This window comes from Amblyraja radiata, chromosome 9 (genome assembly GCF_010909765.2).
Source record: "Amblyraja radiata isolate CabotCenter1 chromosome 9, sAmbRad1.1.pri, whole genome shotgun sequence".
NCBI lineage: Eukaryota > Metazoa > Chordata > Chondrichthyes > Rajiformes > Rajidae > Amblyraja > Amblyraja radiata.
The window spans coordinates 32,139,363-32,161,440 of NC_045964.1; the positions used below are offsets into that span (position 1 = coordinate 32,139,363).

At 41.4% G+C, this 22,078-nt stretch overlaps 1 protein-coding gene across 5 annotated transcripts in view; it reads right to left on the reverse strand.

Moving 5' to 3' along the window:
- Positions 1–6,534: 6,534 nt before the first annotated feature.
- Positions 6,535–22,078, reverse strand: part of heatr5a (HEAT repeat containing 5A) — a 79,547-nt gene continuing 64,003 nt past the window's right edge. For all 5 annotated transcript variants that reach the window (XM_033027014.1, XM_033027010.1, XM_033027013.1 and 2 more), the window contains 9 exons: positions 21,744–21,978; positions 20,673–20,921; positions 18,768–18,895; positions 18,101–18,248; positions 16,592–16,858; positions 14,811–15,035; positions 12,122–12,273; positions 9,158–9,371; positions 6,535–7,818 (listed from right to left, as the gene is read on the reverse strand). In XM_033027014.1, the coding sequence (XP_032882905.1) occupies positions 7,496–7,818; positions 9,158–9,371; positions 12,122–12,273; positions 14,811–15,035; positions 16,592–16,858; positions 18,101–18,248; positions 18,768–18,895; positions 20,673–20,921; positions 21,744–21,978 (1,941 nt within the window). In that variant the 3' untranslated portion in view covers positions 6,535–7,495. The remainder of the gene's footprint in view (positions 7,819–9,157; positions 9,372–12,121; positions 12,274–14,810; positions 15,036–16,591; positions 16,859–18,100; positions 18,249–18,767; positions 18,896–20,672; positions 20,922–21,743; positions 21,979–22,078) is intronic.

A 22,078-nucleotide genomic window follows, 5' to 3' on the forward strand; every position in this document is an offset into this window, starting at 1 on the left:
TTATTTCTACTCTCCATGGCAGCTTCATTCTGGTCGCCGCTAATTTTTCAACATGTTGAAAAATTCCCGGCGACCATAATGAGGCCGCGACTAGTTCCCAGAATACAGGAACTCCTCACGACCATGAAAGCGACTCCCCGGCAACCCGCGAACATGTGGCGACCGCAGAGTCTCTTGCAGTCGCCTAAGTGGGACAGCCTCAAAGCTGTTCATTTATTCTGTAAATAAGTGTCATAAAACAACTTCTCTCATCTAATGATCAATTTTATTGCCCTCCGTCTGGTTTACAAACATCCAATGGTTACCTTTGCTCCAGTAACATCTATCTTGCGTATCTAAACATTTCCCTAAGCTATTTGCTATCTCTCGCCTGACACTTAAGTTACTTTGCTATATTGACCTCATTTCCAAACATGCTTCTCCAGTACACAAGGTTCTTGGGTTAACCAAATTACAAGCTTGCCCAACTTTCTTATAATTTCAAAAAATCCCTTCATCAACTCCCTGATGGCTCTTGGCTAGGTCCAAGGAAGATATATGAAATAACACCATTCAATACACCACTGGGAGTAATTACAACCTGTCTACCTGACAAACATCAGGGATTTCAACTTCTTATATTGCTTCCTATTATTACAAAATAAATAAATAAATAAAAATAAGTAACAAAAATAACAATTGCATTAATTAACTGTGCAACTACTACTCCATGTAATATAACTCTAATCCATGAGTTACATTAGCATTAAGTCCCCCAGTTCTAGGATCTTTCCCACTGTCCAGTTTTCCAGAATGTCCTCTACTTCTGTGCAATGCTTCCAAACATGCTTGGTGGCTCTTCAGGAACTATCAGCGACATGGTCGTGGAGGTAGCTACTGGAGCAAACCTGGTCACAATATATTACCCGGATGTCCCTTCCAAGTCATTTTGCAGCATAACAATGTTTATTGTTGTCATACGTTCATCCGATGATACCATCAATTACTTAACTCTGATGGTGACCAGACCCATGAAACGCTGAATTGTATCATTATGACTGGGTGGGGTATAATTCTGACCATTCCTATCATACCATTTAGCAGAGGTGACATAAACATTGATTGGAAAAATCACTGGCATCAAAGTAATTTCAAGATCCCAATGAAAAGGATTCCTTGTATAGAAGAACAATGAAACTTGCAATTCATATTTCTTCATGCCAGAGATGGACACAAAATGCTGGAGTATCTCAGCTGGTCAGGCAGCATCGTCCGCTGTTCCTTTTTATAACATTTCTTCATGCCACAATTCTGATAATGTATACAAACTAAAGTGTGGGTTTGGAGAATCATCAGCAACAGTAAAAATCCAAAACAAATGGACTCAGTATTATTCCAGTGCCCAATAAACGTTTTGAAGAACACAAGACAATAAGAGATGGACACAAAGTGCTGGAGTAACTCAGTGGGTCAGGTTGCATCTCTGGAGAAAAGGAATGGGTGACGTTTCGAGTCGAGACCCTTCTTCCTAAACAAGAAAACAGGAATAGGATTCAATTTACAAGGACTATTGGAACAATAAGTTCATGTGCTTTGCTGTAACACCATCCTCCCTGAAATCGATAGTCAATGGTAACTGCTTCTAATCTCCAGAAATAAATTAATTTAGGCTGGGAATCAATATATTGACATTCTTGACAATATACCCTCGCTAGAATCACTGGTTTTGGGAAAAAGAAAGGCTGTAGGGAGGATTGAAAATAAGTTCGGAAGAATCATTTTGTGGATGAAGTTTGATCTTCAGAAAAAGGAAAAGCTTAACACGAAATGACTCACTCGTTGACTCGCCAATGTAAACAACCAAAGGGTCTTCAACCTGAAATGTCAATTCTTTTTCTATTTCTACAGATGCTTCTTACCCAGTTTTCCCAGCACTTTCTACTTTTATTCTGATTTTGGGTATCTGCCATCTCATGATTTTCATTTATTTGCTAATCCTCATGAACTAAAGCTCTATCAATTACTGGAGGCTGTCCAGCATTTGTAGAACTATCCCAATAATTTACCTCAACTTCCCCCCACATCCATTTTCAGTTACAAAACCTTCTAACTTATTTAACTGTAATTAAGAACATTCTTCCTCTCTTATGTACCAAAGTTATTATTTAAACGTGATAGACACATAAACCTGGAGTAACTCAACGGGACAGGCAGCATCTCTGGAGAGAAGGAATAGGTGACGTTTCGGGTCGAGACCCTTCTTCAGACTGGTTAGGGATAAGGGAAACGAGAAATATAGACGATGATGTAGAGAAATATAATGAATGAAAGATATGCAAAAAAGTAACGATGATAAAGGAAATAGGCCATTGTTAGCTGTTGTTGGGTGAAAACGAGAGTGGGGGAGGGATAGAGAGGGAATTCCGGGGTTACGATGTTAGAGAAATCAATATTCATACCACTGGGCTGTAAGCTGCCCAAGCGAAATATGGGATGCTGTTCCTCCAATTTGCGTTTACCCTCACTCTGACAATGGAGGAGACCTACGACAGAAAGGTCTGGGAATGGGAAGGTGAATTAAAGTGTTTAGCAAGAGTCCACATCTTGAACAACGGATACAGTAGATGAGGTTGGAGAAGGTGCAACCTAACCTGAAAGGACTGTTGGGGTCCTTGGACAGAGTCAAGGGAGGAGGGTTAGGGCCAGGTGTTGCATTTCCTGCGTTTGCTGGGGAAGGTACCTGGGGAGGGGGTGGTTTGGCTGGGAAGGGATGAGTTAACCAGGGAGTTGTGGAAAGAGTAGCAATGTGACAAAACCTACCTTCAGCGGCGCTGCAGATCTGCCACTGGCTGTGTGTGCGACTCTGGAGCCTTTGGGGGTGGGGGGGGGATTAAAATGCAGGTTTGTAGTGCTTGTCGGAGAGGGATTTCCTCGGGCTGCTAGTCGATGAAGTAAAATCGATCGGACTTCCCTCCCCGGTTTTAAAAATAAGTAAATTAATTAATAAAAATAAATAAATTTTTAAAAAAGAAGAAAAATCGCTGGACAATTTAATCGCTGGATTAAAGTAAAAAGCAACTTCTAACACCCTCAACGTGACAGATCGCAATATCAGGACAAAACAAAAGGTAAGTTGTCTATTTCACATATAATCTTGCTTCTTGGGGTGGCTTTAGTCTAATTTTATGATGCGAAAATGTTATTTAGTCCCCATATGGATCGGCCGTGTCTTGCCTGCCTTCATGGGCTTAAAATTCACGGCAACGGCTACGTTCCAATTGATCGTATTCCATAAACTCGCAAGATGATTACAATTCTCATTTTTTTGGACAATGTCATAGGAGCGTCTAAATCGTCTATATTTTGTGTTATTGTCTATCCATAATCAATATTTTTATACTAAATATCCACAAGTTTTAGTCACATGTATTGTGCAAAAAATAATAATTTTGATTATATTGAGAGTGGATGTTTCTAGATTAATATATGGGAATTAAACATTCAATTCCTTCCATTTTTGCAAGTTCATGACAGTGAGATTTAAAAATCATGTTATATGGTGAATTCTGTGTGAATGGGATTTGTTTGTTATTTGGATACTTAGGCTATTTAAAAATGTTAGCCTTTTCTTAAGAAATGGATAGATGTTTAGATCTAGTAATTGAATTTAGATGAATTTAATTGATTAGATGAATTTAATTGATTTGGTGAATGATGAATATGAATTTTTTGTTGGGTATTTACTGTTTATTTTAGCGTTTAACTTTATCATTTCTACCTTTTTCTAAAACTGCAAATAATAACTTGCTTCTGTTAATGCTGTACGGTGTTTTTTTTCCTTTACATTTTAAACAGATGTCTCCGAAGAAGAAATGCAAAATTGTCCATCCAAATGCGCAGCAAAAGAGACTGATTTAGATAGCATTCGCTGAGAATATCCGAATTTGGACTACTCCAAATGTGATGATCTACAGGACATTCTTAATTGGAAAGCAGTGGGCAGAAAGGCATGTCATGCGTGGTTTGAAGAGCAAAAACCTGTAGTTTACAATGCCAAAATTGAAAAGTTGAGGAAAGACAAGGTGTACAGAGTTGCTTATTGGTTACAATCTGAGGAGTATGATGATGCTACTGATTATGATATGCCAATGTACCAGCTAGCAATTGATCTTCTCCATGAAGACTTGGTCTATTGCTAGAATAGTTTTTTTAGTATGTTTTAATGTATGTTTTTAATGTTTCTTTGTGTGTCGTGTGTGGGGGGTGTTGTGGGGGGGTAAGGGGGAAAACCGCTTCGGTCGCCTCCTCCATGGAGAGGCAACTTTTTCCATGTCGCCTCCCCGATGGCCTAACATCGAGGATCGGTGCAGCCTTTCCCGGATACGCGCCTGGGGCCTCAGCCGCGGGCGCAGCGCAGACTCTCGGCGTGGAGCGGGCGAGCCCTCGCCGGAGGGGAGCGCTCCGTTTTGCTGGCCCGCGGCAGCCTGAAGCCGGGGTCTGCAGAGCTCCAGTTGGCGCAGCGACGCAGCCTGGGATCCCTCGTTGGGGACCCAGGAGAAGAAGCCACCACCGCCGGCCCGCGGCCTACTTCTACCGCGGGCGCGGTGGCGACTTACCATCGGGAGCGGGGTCCCTCGCCGGGGACCCCTGGAGAGGAGCTCTGACCGCCGGCCCTGTGGTCTGCGGTGTTTCTGGCTGCGGCGCGGCGGGAACTTTAAATCTTTGAACGCCGGCCTGCGGCTTACACCAACCTGAAGCCGCGGTCTCCGGTGGGGGAGGCACCGTTTCAGGACTTACCTGGACTTTCACTCATATGGACGCCCGCAGCGGTGGCTGCAGAGGGTTGAGGTCCCGAACACGGGGGAAAATGGAGGAGGACTGGCCAAATTTTGTGCCTTCCACCACAGTGATGAATGTGTGGTGGATGTTTGTGTTACATTTTTTTATTGTGTTTTTGTGTGTTCTTTCTCATTGTACCGCTGCTGGCAAATTCATTTCACTTGCACTTTATGTGCAAGTGACGAATAAAACTGATTGTATTGATTGTATTGTATTGATATTGTAATTTATTTACCTATCTGTTATGGACTTACAGCATATAATACAATAATATTAAAGTTCTGATCTTGAGAATATCACATTTTTGAATTTTCAAGGCAGTCTGGGTGTTTATTACTATTTCTGTCACAACGGTCAATTTTGTAATTAGCTACAATTAGGTAACTAACTAATTATATGCTTTAATTTCAGGTCATCCTAGTAAGATGTTTTATATTTGTGTTAAAATGCTTCAATCTACAATAACTGAAAATGTCATTTAGCTCTCTTAATTTTTAAGAAAGTTATGGCCTTTGACTGTCCTCGATCACAGCTTTTGTGTTAAGTCAATGGAAAATCAATAGGGAACAAGATGCTAATTTCCGAGTATGAAAATGGCCATAACCTTTTTAATACCGAAGATATGAAAGTGAATTAGGTGTCAAATTAAATGCGACGGCTGATGTGGTGACCCCGGCATTCACTCTCCCCCCCACCACCCAAGTTGCACTAGCTCTCGTGTATGCATTTCCTTCCTACACATTTAAACCTGATAGGTTGCTACAGTGACTTATTTGAGTATTAGAAATATTTCTACAAATTATACTTCAAGTCACAGAAGTCGTCAGCAAAATGTAAATAGAAAGATGATCAAATTCATTAAACCCTTCAATACTGGATAGCCTGATAAAACGAAAGTAAAACTGCTCACAAGGAATACGAGATAAGAACTAAATGCACAATAGCTAAAAATCAACTATTCTAAAGGCAAACATTTCAGGTGCAAAATTAATTAGCACATAAAACACTGCCTCCAGTGACAAGAAAACACAGAAGAAACTTAGGTACAAAATAGTCTTCAATTATTGATTAATGCACCAGTGAACTCTTGCATATCTTTGAAAGGATTCATCTCAACAAAGATCGACACAATGTGCTGAAGGGCAGCATCTCTGAGGAAAGAGGATGGGTGATGTTTCGGGGCAGCACCCTTCTTCAGACTGAAAATAGAGGGGAGGGGACTGGAGGTAGGAAAAGGCCAGAACTAAGCAGTGCTGGCAACAGATTACCAAGGATATCCTGGACCTGAGCTCCGGTTTGTACTATTTGCTGACAGACTTGGAACATCTTTGTCTATATAATTGGTATGTTTTTCTGGACTGGAAAGAGAATAAATACTCATGACTCTGATGTTTAATTACTACCCGGTAACACCCTGCTGTAATTTAATTAAAACACCCTGTACTAGTGTTACAGTCACTTCTGAGGATCCTGTGAAAAAAATGTCTGCCAAAATTTAGCTTCACACAGAAAGAATGGCCGGCAATGCCTCCGGAATTGTATATTAAACGTTGGCGTCTTCAGCAAGAGGATGCAAATACAAAATAAAGCTGCTGGAGGATTGAAAAAGCGGACACCAAAGTCATTGCCCATTTTCATTTGGGAATGTAGAATGGTTAAGGCTCAGGGTAAAATGATAAGGTGGGAAGGAAATATTGTGAGCAATAACAGACCAAGTGAAGAAATTAGCTTTATTTAAAAATACAAAAGTGGTAATAACGCATATGTAGTTATTCTATATCATTTACATGTGTTATATACATAACTTGCAAGTCGTCTATTAATATAGTACTTCAGAGCTTCAGTTAAGCCAAAGCAAAAAATGTTAGCTAGTAAATTGCAATTTGGTTTTCTGTAAGAAAAGCTTGTGAAATTAGTCCATAAGTAAAAAGATTGTGACATTAGAAATACTTCACACTTTACAGTGTAATATTATTATCACTGGCAAACAAAATTGAGCGGCATTAACAGCCACATATAGAAAACAACTTGTGGTTAGAGATTTATTAAAGCTCACTTTAAAAAAATATAATTGATATTCTTTTTAAAGAAAGCGCCGAGCAATGTAACAATCTTGTTTGTTTAAAATAATACAGTTGTAGTGCATTTGTAGTTCATATAAGTTAGCTGGCTATAAATTTGCATGTTTTGAATCACACAAATAACAGTGTCTACCTATATCAGGAATTCTGTAAATTTCAGGCCAAAGGAGAGCAGCCTTTTAATGACAAAGATACTTGCATAAAATTCCCTTTAATATTACATCTCTGGATATATATAACTCGGGATGGATACCAGATCTTAGTTAATAGGCTATACGAATTCTTATTTAATTTCCATAATTGTGTACACGTGTTTTAAGACTTCACTTGGGTAAATCAAGAATTAAAATAACAGTAAAAGAAATGTTAGAAATGTATGGATGCTTTCTAATAAAAAATAAAATGCTAATTTCTAAAAATGGGATGTTCGTCAAGTTTTAAAATGTTAACCATACACAAGCTGCTCTACACTATCCTAAACATGTAACAAATCCTTAAATTATACCATTTACGATTTCTTCAACTTTAACTGAATAAATTCCCTTCACTTGCTCCAATTTGGTAAACCTATCGACATGAGTAGTTGTTAAATTATTTCACAGCTCTTGGAAATTAGAAAAATCAGTCTTGAGTTGAATACTTGGAGAATTTTTTCCAGAACATTTTGACTGTCCAGCCGTTTTCTTTGCTTCGAAGCTCTCTTGGTTACCTTTAACGGCTCCTTCAAGTCGAGCTTTCATAGCCGGTGACGTACCCATCAACTTTTGAAAAATAGCTGGATACTGTGGACCTATTCGCATCAGGTTCTGTAGGCCAAACTCATGTAAACTCTTCACCGGATTTGGTGCTGATATTCGAGCATTTTCATCCAAAAGGAAGGATATCAGAATTGGTAGAAGCAAAGCCACCAAATAGATGCCTGGAAATATAAGGAACCATGCAACAAATTAACAGGAAAACTGAATTGTTTTCAAGACAATCGAACTACACAAGTGCATAGAATATTCATTAAAAACCAGAAGTATTTTAGTATGGACATTAATAAACATCCATTTTTGAGCTGAAAGTAACAAATATATCTGACATTCTAAATTATTAAATGTTAGGATTCTTCAAGCTCCAATGTTATTCTACGCTGCATGAATGGTTTATTGACGGAGGCCTCTGGTGGCCTCAGGATCCTTAAGTTAAGCAACAAAAAAACTAGAATTTCCTCGTCTTCTCAAAAGCATGAATGGTCAGGTCATGATCAGACCGAGCTTTTCCAACGGCTCAACACTTACTTTGGGCCTCAAAGATTATTAATGTTTCCTCTAGAAGGTGCTGGAAGGCCAGCAGAATTCCTTAACTGTTGTAATTCGCAAAATCTTTGGGAAAGAAGAGACCAATTTAAAGCAAAGTGTCCATTCGCACCTGTTCACCTCGTCACTGATCCAATTTTATGAGACTTTATAAGGTGGCGGCACAGTGGTACAGCTGGTGGAGCTGCTGTCTCACAGTGCCAGCGAACCGGGTTTGATCCTGACCTCGGGCACTCTCTGTGGGGAATTTGTACATTCTCCCAACGACCCCATTGGCTACCTATGGGTGCTCCATTTTCCTCCCACATCCCAAAGACAAAAGACGTGCGGGGTTGGCCTCTGTAAATTGCCACTGGTGCGTAGGGAGTGGGAAAACATAGAAGTAGGATGGTAGACACAAAATGCTGGAGTAACTCAGCGGGACAGGCAGCATCTCTGGAGAGAAGGAATGGGTGACGTTTCTGGTCGAGACCCTACTTCAGACCCGAAACGTCACCCATTCCTTCTCTCCAGAGATGCTGCCTGTCCCGCTGAGTTACTCCAGCATTTTGTGTCTACCTTCGATTTAAACCAGCATCTGCAGTTCTTTCCTACACATAGAAATAGTATGAAGGGGTAATCGACAGTCAGCATGGACTCGGTGAGCCGAAGGGCCCATTTCCATGCTGTATCTCTAAACTAAACAAAACATTACGTCAAGTTTGCATCCTGGGTTCCTAGCAGGCAGGTGATGAGAGTATCACATAGAACTCACCCATCCACTGTTTCAGCAGAGAATTAATCAACCATAAACATTATTATATCATAAAAGGGAGCGACAGGTTAAGGTTCCTCTTATGAATTTTAAGGGGAAAATCCTCTGCTGTACGGAGACTCAGTGGGCCGATGTGCCCGTTTCCACGTGTACCTCGAAAAGCTGTTCATCCAGGTCCAAAGAAGAATTCAGAAGAAACTCACGGTTTTGTTCTTCAGCCAAGCTGACCAAAGTCTCCAGAGTCTTCACCCCTTCCAGCACGGCCTGCAACTCGGTGCCCGTGCTTGGTTTCTCTTTTTCCACCTCACGTAACCGATTCACAACCAAAATAGTCAGGGAGTGGATGTAGGGTGTGGACACTGCTTTATTAGGATGTTGGATTACTGACTGCAGCAATCTGCAGCAATGTGTCTGCATCTGAGATATTAAAAAAAGAGTATCTTACAAATAAAGCAAGGGTACGTTACAGCAGAGCATGGAAAATGAAAAACAAAATCTGATGTTCAGATTAAAAAAGTTAAATGATAAAAATATTTTGTACAATATGGAAGGGTACAAAGAGCATGTATGGTGTGAAAAGGACTGATCAAAGCAGACGATGTACCCGCTGTTCTAGGGGTGGACACCTATATATCGGCAAGACTAAGCGCTGACTGGGCGATCGTTTCGCTGAACACCTTCGCTCCGTCTTCTTTGATCTGTCTTTTTCACACCTTACATGCTCTTTGTGCCCTTCAATATCTCTAGTTTCCCTCTTCCCTGACTCTCTGTAGAAGGGTTTCGACCCAAAACTGCATCCATTTCTTCTCTCCAGAGTTGCTGTCTGTCTCGCTGAGTTACTCCAGCATTTTAAGTCTCTGTTCGGTGTAAACCAGCATCTGCAGTTCCTTCCTACAGATTCTAAAGATACCCGAGCGACTTTCATCCATTTATCATGTTTCGGATCATGGGTTACATTTTAGGAAGGTTGACAGTAAAGATCACTGCTGAGGGCACGATGAAACACTAAGTCAAATGGTTTGAAGAAGGGTCTCGACCCGAAACGTCACCCATTCCTTCTCTCACTGTCAGATTCTCTGCTGACAAAAGCTAGCCACTGACCCCTGCATCAATTTAGTAAATGTCAGCAGATTGTTTAAAAATGAATTAACTGCAGAAGCTGGAAATCTTAAATATGAAGCACAGAAACATCTGAAACAGATATCCCTAATTTCCAGCATTTTCCCTTTAAGTTGCACCAATAGCTCTGACCTGCTTTTCACAACTTTAACATATCCCTTTGGTTTTTTTTTTCCTTTCCGCTTTCAATAATCTATTAACCAAGCAGCTCTGAAACTGGACAATCACTTTTCCCTACAATAGATAATTCCCTTGATGCTATCCAATCATTCTCACCCTCTGTGCAACTTATACCCAATTTATTTTCTCGCTTTAGACAAAAAGCTGAATTAACTCAGCGGGACAGGCAGCATCTCTGGAGAGAAGGAATGGGTGGCATTTCGGGTCGAGACACTTCGAGGGTCTCGACCTGAAACGTCATCCATTCCTTCTCTCCCGAGATGCTGCCAGCCTTGAAGGGCCTCGACCCGATACATCACCCATTCCTTCTCTGCAGAGATGCTGCCTGTCCCGCTGGAGTTACTCCAGCTTTTTGTGTCTCTATCTTTGGTTTAAACCAGCATCTGCAGTTCCTACTATTTTACCGCTTTCCCAGTTCTGATGAATGTTCCTTGACCTGAAATGTTAACCCTTTCCACTCATGCTGCCTGACCCATTTGCAAGCTGCCATGACATATTTCCAACATACGCTGTTTCTTGATTCGAAGTTGCTTACCTGCCGTCAATTGAAACCGCCACCAGGGTCAGTGGCTGGATATGATAAGCAGGGAATCTGATTTTGTTTTTGCTCAACACAAAGCAGATCCAAACAGAAACAAACCATTTCTTTATCTCCAGAGATGCTGTCTGACCCGCTGAGTTACTCCAGCACTTTGTGTCTATCATTCTTTTCCTTTGCCTAGAGTAATAGATTCATACCGCACAGAAACAGGCGCTTTGGCCAAACTCGTCCACGCTGACCAATTTACCTCATCTAAGCCCGTCCCATTTGCCTGCGTTTTGCCCATATCCCGTTAAACCTTTCCTTATCCCTCCACTTGCCCAAATGTCTTTTAAATGCTGTTATACTACCTGACTCAACTACCCATTCTGGCAGCTTGTTCCGTGCATCCACCACTCAGAGTGAAAAGGGGACGAATATGGGCAGATCAAAAACCCTCTTTCCCACTGTATATATACCTTAATAAATCTTACAGTGCTTAGACAAAAGGAGTCACTAATATAGTTTGTAGAAACAAGAAACTGCAGATGCTGGTTTTCACAAAAGGACACAAAGCACTGGAGTAACTCAGCAGGTCAGGCAGTACTTGTATGGAAACCATGGATAGGTGACCCTTTTCGGACTGATGATTAATGATTAACAAAGTATTAATATGATGTAGCAAACTCAATGGGCATAATGGCCTGATTCTGCTCCTATGTTTTATGATCTTCTGATAAGTCACAAATAATTCAGACAGGACAAATAACCGAGCAAAAGCCAAATTAAAAATGTATATATTACTTTTCTATGCAGCCCCCAAACCCCATGAGCTCCTGCATAAGTTTAAGCCTGGATGTTTTTGGACTTCACCAGCAGTTCTGAAAAGACTATCAATAGAGTTAGCATAAATTCATCTAAACAAATGTTGGGCCTTGATTGACCTCATGAAGTGATGCAGCGGCCCTAGGAATTCCTGAGCTCTATGTTTACCTTGTGCCAAGTGTCAAAGAATGTCACTGCTTCTGAAAGCCTATCTTGCTTTTTGACAAGGCCAGTTCAGTGGTGGAGTGCAGCTAGGAAATGGCTGGAGGTACTTATGCCAGCCAGCTTGTGACCTTCATAATTAACAGAAATCCCAAAATCTACACGCACTTGTTGCCAGAAAGTTGTCAGCATCATTCCAAAATGCTGACAAGACTTCAAAGTCCAGGACTTTGTTTCTATGCAGCTAAAATGTGTAATTGGAACTTGGTTTACACATTGAAGAGATTTGATAAAAACTTTACCGCAGAGGAATTGTCTCTCAACACTACTGAACTGAAGTAAATCTGCCAGAAATACTTACTACTGGATTTTTACAACTGAGGATTACTTTAAACCGGTTGATACATTCCTTTTCAAGGCACTGCACACATGTAACGTCTGGGTTTGCTGACATCAGGAAAATACTAATGGCAGTTAGCATGCTCACTTCATCCAGATCTGAGTGGTTCAGCTCTATGGAAACAAGAACAAAATAAATCTTAAATGAGCAACAAAGTAGTTTAATTTACTTTAGTTAATATTAAAGGAAGATAAGAAGACATGGTAGACACAAAATGCTGGTGTAACTCAGCGGGACAGGCAGCATCTCTGGAGAGAAGGAATGGGTGACGTTTCGGGTCGAGACCAACGTCACCCATTCCTTCTCTCCAGAGATGCTGCCTGTCCCGCTGCCTTACTCCAGCATTTTGGGTCTATCTTCGATTTAAACCAGCATCTGCAGTTCTTTCCTACACATAAGAAGACATGATGCAGGTAATAAGGAGTGAAAGTACTTTCAATTATCAGCATAGCTAAGAATCTTTATCTCTGCATATCCTGTATATATTAGTTATTTCCTTTATCGTGTATCTATACACTGCAGATGGCTCGATTGTAATATGTAGATTTGTCTTTCGCTGACTAGTTAGCGCACGAAAACAGCTTTTAACTGTACCTCGGTGCACATGACAATAAACTAAACTTAAACTCCTGAAGAAAACTCAAATTATTGGAAAAGTCCCAGAATTCAAAAGTGTCCAGAAGGCTATAATGTGCTCAGATGGAAGATGAGGTGATGTTCCTTAGCTTGCATTGGGCCTCAATGTAACAGTGCAGACAGCCACAAACTGATAGACCAGAGTGGGAGATGGATAGGGAATTGAAATGGCAGGCAATAGGTGACTCTCCTGGACCAAACACAAAGCAGTCATGCAATCTGCTTTTAGTTTCTCCTACGTAGTGGAGACTACATTGTGAGTGCATTAGATGGGATAAAGCACTTGTGAATCACTGCGTGACCTGAAAAGATTGTCAAGAGTGCAGGTGGTGAAAGGACAAGTGTTTCATCGACTGCAGTTGCAAGGTGCATTAGGTGGTCTGTATCTGGTGGGATTAGAGGAGTGGACCAGGGGGGCGTGAAGGGAAGGGTCACTGCAAAATGCTGAGATATATGGGCCAATTTCATGGATTTGTCCTCATTCTCGTGCAGAACGGGAAGGAACGGTGATGCAACCCTTCTGTATCTCACCATCTCAGGGGACATGCTGGCTCCAAATATTCGTCACGTCCAGAGACTCCCACACTTCTCTGCACACTTCTTCCACTTTACCTACAAGGCTCCTGTTCCATTCTCCTAGTTCCTCCATTTTGTTTGTTTTTTTTCCAAATCAGGAGATCAATGTGCTTCTGAAATGACCTCCTGAAACAAGGATCTCCTTCTATCATAGTGGTCAGAGCCCCTTGATCACAGCTCGTTCACTTCCCAACCTCGGTTCTTATCCCTTATCAAGAACAGAGCTACTGTACTTTGCTCCTCATCTTCCACCCCACATCAGCTACATTCAATTGATCATCCTTTGCGATTTCTGCCAGCTCCAACATTATCCCAACACCAGATACACATTTCCCTCCCATCCCTTTTCAACATTTTGAAGGGTCTCTCTCTCTGGTCTACTCTTACATCCCCATCAGACTAATTCCAACCTCAAGGCCTGGAGAAGATCGTTCATAATCATATTAAGTGTTGGGAGTGGCTTAAGGGGACAAGTGGTCAACTCCCAGTCCTCTTACGTTCTTACTATGTCAGAGCTGATCACGGGGTGAGTCTGCAACCAGATATCTGCTTCCACCAACTTTTACTTCCGTGACTTTTACTTCTATCCAATTGCACAACCGTTAGGAATCACCCACTACTCAGGCCTTCATCTGACCCTAGGTTTGACTTCACAAGTACTCTCTGCGGTCTCCCATGTTTTACGGTTTAAGAAGGAGCTCATCCAATGCTCTACTGCCATATTCTAAGTCCCAATAAATCTTGCCAACTCAGAATTCCTGTGCCCGTTAGTCTACACTGGGTCTTAGGTAATCAAGGACTTAATTTTAAAATTCTCATCCTTTTTTTCCCAAAGATGTTGCTCCATCCTATACTCATTATTTCTTCCAACCTAAAGACCTTTCTGTGCATTGCTGAACATCCTAGATTTCATTGCTTCTCCTATACTGCACAAACCTTGGATGTCTAGTTCTCAATGTATGCAATTCTTTCCCAAAACCTCTCAATGCTCTTTGAATCTTTACAAAGCTCCTCAAATCCTAATTTTTTAACCAATCTTCTGATCATTGTCCAATAATATTTATTATAATATTGGCGCAGCGGTAGAGTTGCTGTCTTACAGTGCCAGAGACCCAGGTTCGATTCTGACAATGGGTGCTGTCTGTATGGAGTTTGTACATTCTCCCTGTGACCACGTGGGTTTTCTCCGGTTTCCTCCCACACTAAAAAGACGTACATGTTTGTAGGTTAATTGGCTTCGGTAAAGATTGTAAATGGTCCCGAGTGTGTAGGATAGTGTACGGGGAGATCGTTGGTCTGCATGGACTTGGTGGGCCCAAGGGTCTGTTTCTGTGCTATATCTCTAAACTAAACTTAACATTATCCTGTGAAGTGACTTTGGACATTTTTACTCCTGAATATAATCTTGATCATATAGGAGAGTTAGGAGCTCTGTTACCTGGATTCCAATATTCCAAAATAGTTGCAAGAGCACTGCGGAGAAGCCTAGTCCACGCGACTTGGCTCTTCTCTGCCCTAGCCATGGGAGAGGATACAACCACCTTCAGTGCCTGCAGTGCGGCATTGACTGTTGAAGATATACAGCCATCAAGCCTCCTTACTGCAGTTTCTTTTAAGACTCCTGTGATAAGGTAAAGGACAGTAGGAAGAATAGACACACTCCCTAGAAAAGAAAGAAAGATAAGTCAATATTTCTAAGGAACTGAAAAATTCTCAATGAATTTTCACATAAATCTGTAAAAAACACACTGTTTCTGCATTTTAGAGAACAATGTTGGGGCAGCACACAGTGGCCCAGCTGATAGAGCTTCTGCCTCACGGTGCCAGGTACCCGGGTTCAATCCTGACCTCAGCTGTTTGGCTGCAGATTGTTCATTCTCCCTATGACCCCATGGGTTTCCTCTGGGTGCTATGGTTTCCTTCCACATTGTAAAGATGTGCGGGTTTGTAGGTTAATTGGCCTTTGTAAATTGCCCCGAGTGTGCATTGGGTGGATGAGAAATTGGGATAACATAGAACTAGTGCGAACGAGTGATCGACGGTCAGTGGGCCGATGGGCCTGTTTCCAGTCAATACTTCTTCAATGTAGACACAAAATGCTAGAGTAACTCAGCGGGTCAGGAAGCATCTCTGGAGAGGTGGAATGGGTGACGTTTCGGGTCGAGACCCTTCTTCAGACTCTTCAATATTTCTTCAATATCGTTTGATTCTTTTCCCCTTTATTTAGGTTTGTACGTAACATCTGACTCCAAGGACAAACATCAATTACCATTAACAGGATACTACAATTGCTCTAATGATGGATGCATTGAGAGTAATACTTCCTCATTTATGTTTCTTTTCCCCATCATTTAGGCCTTCATAGCACTTACCACACCCATCTGCCAATTATCTGTATCCACCTTCACTTGCCCTGCTTTGCCCCACCCTCACCCATTTCTCGAGCTCCCTCCCTCCCCCCTATTCCAAAGATGGGTCCTGGCATGAAACATCATCTGTCCATTCCCTCCACAAATGCTGCCTAACCTACTAAGTTCCTACAGCACTTTGGTTTTTGTTCATCAATGATTTCCCTTGAATTAAGAATAGAATGGCTGACTCAAGAACTATTATTTTAATGGGTTCACTTACAATTGCAAAATGTTTAATTTTAATTAAACAGGCAAGAAATAAACTTGAACAAGACTTAAATAATTATAGAGATACAAGGAACTACAGATGCTAGAATCTTGAGTGAAAGAAAAAGTGCTGGAATAACTCAGGTCAGACAGCATCTTTAGAGGGAATGCACAGGGACTTTTCAGGTCTGGGCACTCCTTCAGACAGATGGGAGGAGGGGGGAGAAAGTTGGAAAAGACTAGGTGACAGAACAAAGCCTGGCAAGTGATAGGTGGATAGAGGTGAGGAGGGTTTGATTGGGAGATGGGTGGGCAGAGGCTGGAGATTAACAGGGTGCCAGATAAGTGAAAAGTAAAGCCAGAGGGAGAGATATATGTGGAAGAGGACAGGGTGGGGGGGGAGTGTGTGTCGGGAGAAGAAATAGTTCGAGATCTCGGACGAACTGGCAACCCTGCAAAAATAAGAGAAGATATGAACGGCAATACAAAAGCAAATTATCAATGGCTGAAATGTAGTGGTGAGAAATAAGGGAAGAAATTTAAATTCTGTGAAACAAAATTATTGGAATTAAAACAGCAAATTTCATTTTGCTCCACTTACCTGTTGGAGAACAAACTGTAGTGAGTTCAGAGAGAATTCGCAAGGCAGCTACTACTAACTTTGACCCATCCTCGGACAACACCTGAGGTTTTCCAGAACTGCCAAGAGGGGAATCCACGAGTTTAAGGTTTAATTGTGGAATCTGACGAACAAGGATGGAGAGGGTCAACTCCAGTGTTGCAAAGACGAGGGACTTTCCTGGCACAAGCCCATCTTCGCCCTCGCCAAATTCTGGTAGTGTCTCTTTCTCAGCCGCACCATCATCAACTGTACAGAATAGTAAACAAAACCAAAAATTTAATTTATTTCATTCAGCACCATCGTCAACTGTACAGAATAGTAAACAAACCAAAAATTTAACCTATTTCATTCATAAATTTGACATGCACAAGTAGAAAGTTTCTCCCGAATCCTCAAGTGGCAAGTGGGTTTAATCATTTATAGTACATAAGTTCTGTGGTCAGTGCAAAGCTCGCTGAAAAGAGTTTCCAACGTAAAAAAAATAGAAGATTCTGGAGATTAGAAGACACAAAGTGCTGGACTAACTCAGCGGGCCAGACAGCAATCCCTGGAGAACATGGATCGGTGACGTTTCAGATTGGGGCCCACCCAGTCTGAAGAAGGTTTCAAGGTCAGTTTATTGTCATATGTACCAATTAAGGTACGGTGAAATACAGTCATACTAAAAAAAGCAACAAGACACACAACCACATAAATGTTAACATAAACATCCACCACAGCGGATCCCCCAAGTTCCTCACTGTGATGGAAGGCAATAAACTCCAATATCCTTCCTCTTTCGAACAGTCGAACCATCCGCAGCCGGCGGTCGAAGCCCCCATCGGGGCAATCGAAACTTTCGCGTCGGGGCGGTCGAAACTTTCGCGTCGGGGCGGTCGAAACTCCCGCATTGGGGCGGTCGAAACTCGTGCGGCTTGGAGTCCCCGATGTCGGTCTCTACCAGAGATCGTGGGCTCTGCGATGTTAAAGTCTCGCAGGTTCCCACGGTTGGTGCCCCAAAGATGACCCCTTGACAGGGATCGCAAGCTCCGTGATGGTAAGTCCCGCAGGCTCCTACGATGGAGCTCCCGGTCGATCTTCAGCAAATGCCGCCAACTCCACAATGTTAGGCAACAGTACGGATGGATATACGATACGGAAAAAATCGCATCTCCGTCGAGATAAGAGATTAGAAAAAGTTCCATTCAACTACCCCCCACCCCCACACAAAACAATCTATAGAACACTAAAAAAAACATACATTTAACACATACAAAACAGACACAAAGAAGGAAGGGACTGACAGACTGTTGGAAAAGCAGCCATTGCTGGTGCCACCCGGCAGTTTCTCAATTTGTCCTTTCTTCTCTCATTATCTCACACATTTTGAATTTTAATCTCTGGCCTATGTCCAACTATCTGCCTGATAGTGCTGTGAACGACTTTCATGCGAGGGTTAAAAATAATTTAATATCTTTATTTTTTTCCACCAATTCCATGAACACCCACCTGCTGCACTTCTCCGTTTCTCCTTTACATGCTCTTGGGCTGCCCTTATAATCTGTTCCACAACATCAATTGCAGCCAGTTGGATTAACGGGGACTCGCGCGTCACAATCAAGCGATGCAAAACGTTCAGTAATTCTACTCCAAGTTCCTACAATAAAGCATGAAAGGGAATTTATACTGATGTCACTTTAAGAAATAAACTGAAAAAAGGCCCCTTCATTACACTACTTGATGGATAACTTACAAGAAAACTTGCATAGACTGTCAAACTATAAACGTACTCATGTGAAACAAAAATCTTCGATTTCACAAAATACAATTAAAAGGAAGCAGGGGCAAAATATTTATTCATGCCTGGGTTTCCGTTATACAGGTAACCAAAGAGGTGATGAAAGCCACAAGCCAAATGTTCATTTAAAAGAAATCCAATGATTCACCTCAAGACTTTACTTAGTAAACATTACGTATTTACATCTTAAATTGAAATTTTCCTCATTTTCACAGGAATTAGAAAAGCATATTCACTGTGCCTCAGTTATTGTGCTGAGATGTGAATGCATGCTATCATTATGTCAAACTAAAAAAACGTAAAAGATTCCTCATAAAGTCCAGCTCTAAAAAAATGATTGCAATATGGTAACTGAAAACATTGTAAACTCTGCAATACCTGATCACTTCCAATTTCATAGCGTGGCCAGATCACATCCAGTAGGGAATGCAGTGCTCGCAGGCAGGCTATAATGCTTTCCATCGATGCATCTGGCCTTGGTGAACATAGAAATTCGACACTGATTCCTGCAATTGCAACGGAATAATTAATTTTCTCCCATTCTTATTGTCAACTGTGACATTCTTAGAGTCATACAGCATGGAAACAGGCCCTTTGGGCCAACTTGCCCACATCAACCAACATATCCCATCTATACTAGTCCCACCATTTGGCCCATATCCCTTTGAACGTGTCCTATCCATGTACCTGCCTAAATGTTTCTTAAACGCTACGATAGTAATTGCCTCAACCACCTCCTCCGGCAGCTCACTCCATACACCCACCACCCTTTGTGTGAAAAAGTTACCCCTCAGGTTCCTATTAAATATCTCCCCCTCACCTTGAACCTATGTCCTCAGATTCTCGATTCCCCTACTCTAGGCAAGAGACTGTGCATCTACCAATCTATCCCTTTCGCAATTTTGTACACCTCTATAAGATCCCTCATCCAGCTGCGCTTCGAGGAATAGAGTCCTAGCCTGCTCAACCTTTCCCCTCAGGCCCTAGAGTCCTGGCAACATCCTCGTACATTTTCTTTGCACCCTTTCCAGCTTTAAGATATTTCCACAGCGTTGTTAGGTTGGGAATTCCAGAATTTTACCAACAATGCAACAATGGTCTGATCATCCATAGAGGGGGGACACTGATATTCTCAGGCTGCTCTGTGTCTCCAGATGGTAGAGATTTGGACTTCATGTGCTAGTCCTGTGGAATATCTATATAATGATACAGACTGCCATCATGTTATGCTGTGGAAGGCCCAAATATTTAGGTGGAAGATTTGGTGCCAATTAAGCTTATTGCTTTGTTGAGCTTGTCAGGTTTTGATGAAAGTGCTTCAAGGAATCAGAGGTGAACAGTTTTTCATTGAGTCCCTTGTAAACACAATTTTCATACAATTAATCCAGTTAAATGTCCGGTTGATGATGCCTTTCAGGAAACCGAGTAGGGTATTTGCCAATGATAAAGCTCAAGTTAATCAAGGGGAGATATCTGAATTCTCCCTTACTGGAGGTACTCATTGTGTGGCACAAACGTCAATGGCATTTATTATTAGCCCAAGACCAAATGGTGTACAGATCAACCTGCATGTGGGCAAGGATGTCCTCATGAAAAACTAAGTAAAATTGAACTTTGTCTATTACAGTGAAAACCTTTATCTGCTGAAATTACCAAGGAACTCGCAAATGAATAATGACTACTTGGATGGGATGCTTATGTCCAGCAACCATCACCCTGCGAGTTGCAGTGATGCAACAATACTAAAATGGGCCCTTTGAACTGAACTCACATGATACAGCAATGGCATTTACCTCTAAAGTCTGTAAAGCAACTCTTTTGGCTGATTCAGGAATTGATATTTTTTAAAGGAAGTAGATCTTGCAATTGGTGCACAACTTTTTTTTCTCTCCACAGAGGACAGGGCCAACAATAAGGGAAGAAATACCACCAAGGTATATATTTGTCTAATATTCGTCATCATGTGTTCATTTCTGATCCTGACTACGGGTGCTGTCTGTACAGAGTTTGTACGTTCTCCCTGTGACCACGTGGTTTTTTTTGCTGGTGCTCCCGTTTCCTACCACACTCCAAAGACGTACAGGGTTGTAGGTTATTTGGCTTGGGTAAAATTGTAAATTATCCCTAGTGTGTAGGATAGTACTCTGTACGGGGTGATCACTGGTCAGCGTGGACAAGGTGGGCCAAAGGGCCCGTTTCTGCACTGTATCTCGAAAGAAAGGAAAATGCTTGTTTTACATATATATATCAATTCCACTTAAAGAGAAAAATTGATTGACTGACCTAGAATAAGGTGGAATCTATCCGAGTTGACATCCTCTGGAGACTTGACCGCATTTGTTAAAGTGGATTCGTGGCCTAGCATTGTTGGAGTTACAGGTCGAGATAGAGAAGAAGTGTCCTCATCTGGATCAATCAGTACAAAGTCTGTACTGTTCAGCCACAACGCAGTGGCTTGTAGGATAGGAGCCCAAGAATTACAATAATGAGGCCTTGCACTCTCAATGGTTTCTGAAGTATAGAAGGAACCACCTAGTCATAGAAATAAAAAAATAATGTTTGATTAATACTCGAGTCTCAGAATTACTAGCTTAACGAAAAAAACTTATTGGAAATGACATTCGATTAGATATGTCCCAATTATATTGGCAAGAATTCATAGTTCAACAAGATTAATGCTCTTAAGAAGATTTTTTTCAACTTTTGTAATGACTCAATCATTATGTCCAACATGAGCCACCACAATCAGACTGGATTGGTGAGTTAATTGAGTGGAGAACTTAGTTATCTCTGGAGTATGTGGTGAGACAAAGCTTCATCGACTGTGTACTCTCACAGCACCATTAAAGCCAGACAGAAGTCAAATTCATGAAGCACTGATGCAATTGGTAAACTGGCAAAATAGATTTCAAGAGATAGTTCTGTTTGGCATACCTTAAGAGTTGAGTGCATCTCATTTAGTTGACATGCTGATATCACATGATATTGCATGTTGATATCATATCTGTCTTTGTAGACAGAAGGAACCACAGAAGCTGGTTTACAAAAAAGAAACATAGTGTTGGAGTAGCTCAGTGAATCAGGCATCTTTGGACCCGACAATCTAAAAAAAAATCACTTCACCTGTATCCACCCCTCACCTGTCAATTTTTGTCCTGCCGCAACATTTTTTCCAGCTTTCTCCCTCCCCAACCTTGACTACAATCAAGCTGAAGAATCCCTACCCAAAACGTCACCTATCTATGTTCTCCAGAGATACTGCCTGACCCGCTGAGTTACTCCAGCAATTTGCAACCTTTTAAATTTACATCGATGGTGAAGTATAAACAAAATTATGAATGTCAACATTTTTACCTCCAGCTGGAAGTTGACTGTTGTATTCTGGAGACAAGGTGAGAAGGGCATGGTCTTGCAGTACAGACAGCCAAAGTTTACTCAGTGTTCCTAGTTCAGCCTGGACTAAAGTGAGAAGACCATCCACAGCGGTAACTGCATCCTGAGAGACCTCAGCTGCAGAACTTTCAATCTTCAAGAACTGCTTTTGCTTTGGCATGTCCATTTTTTGCCTTTCAACTGTTACAATATAAACCTGGCAGGAAATATATAAATGCTAAGTAAGCAAATACGCTTAGTGGAATATAATCTTCTTGAAGCCATACTTAACCATCAGAAAGCTTAAATGTCTCATT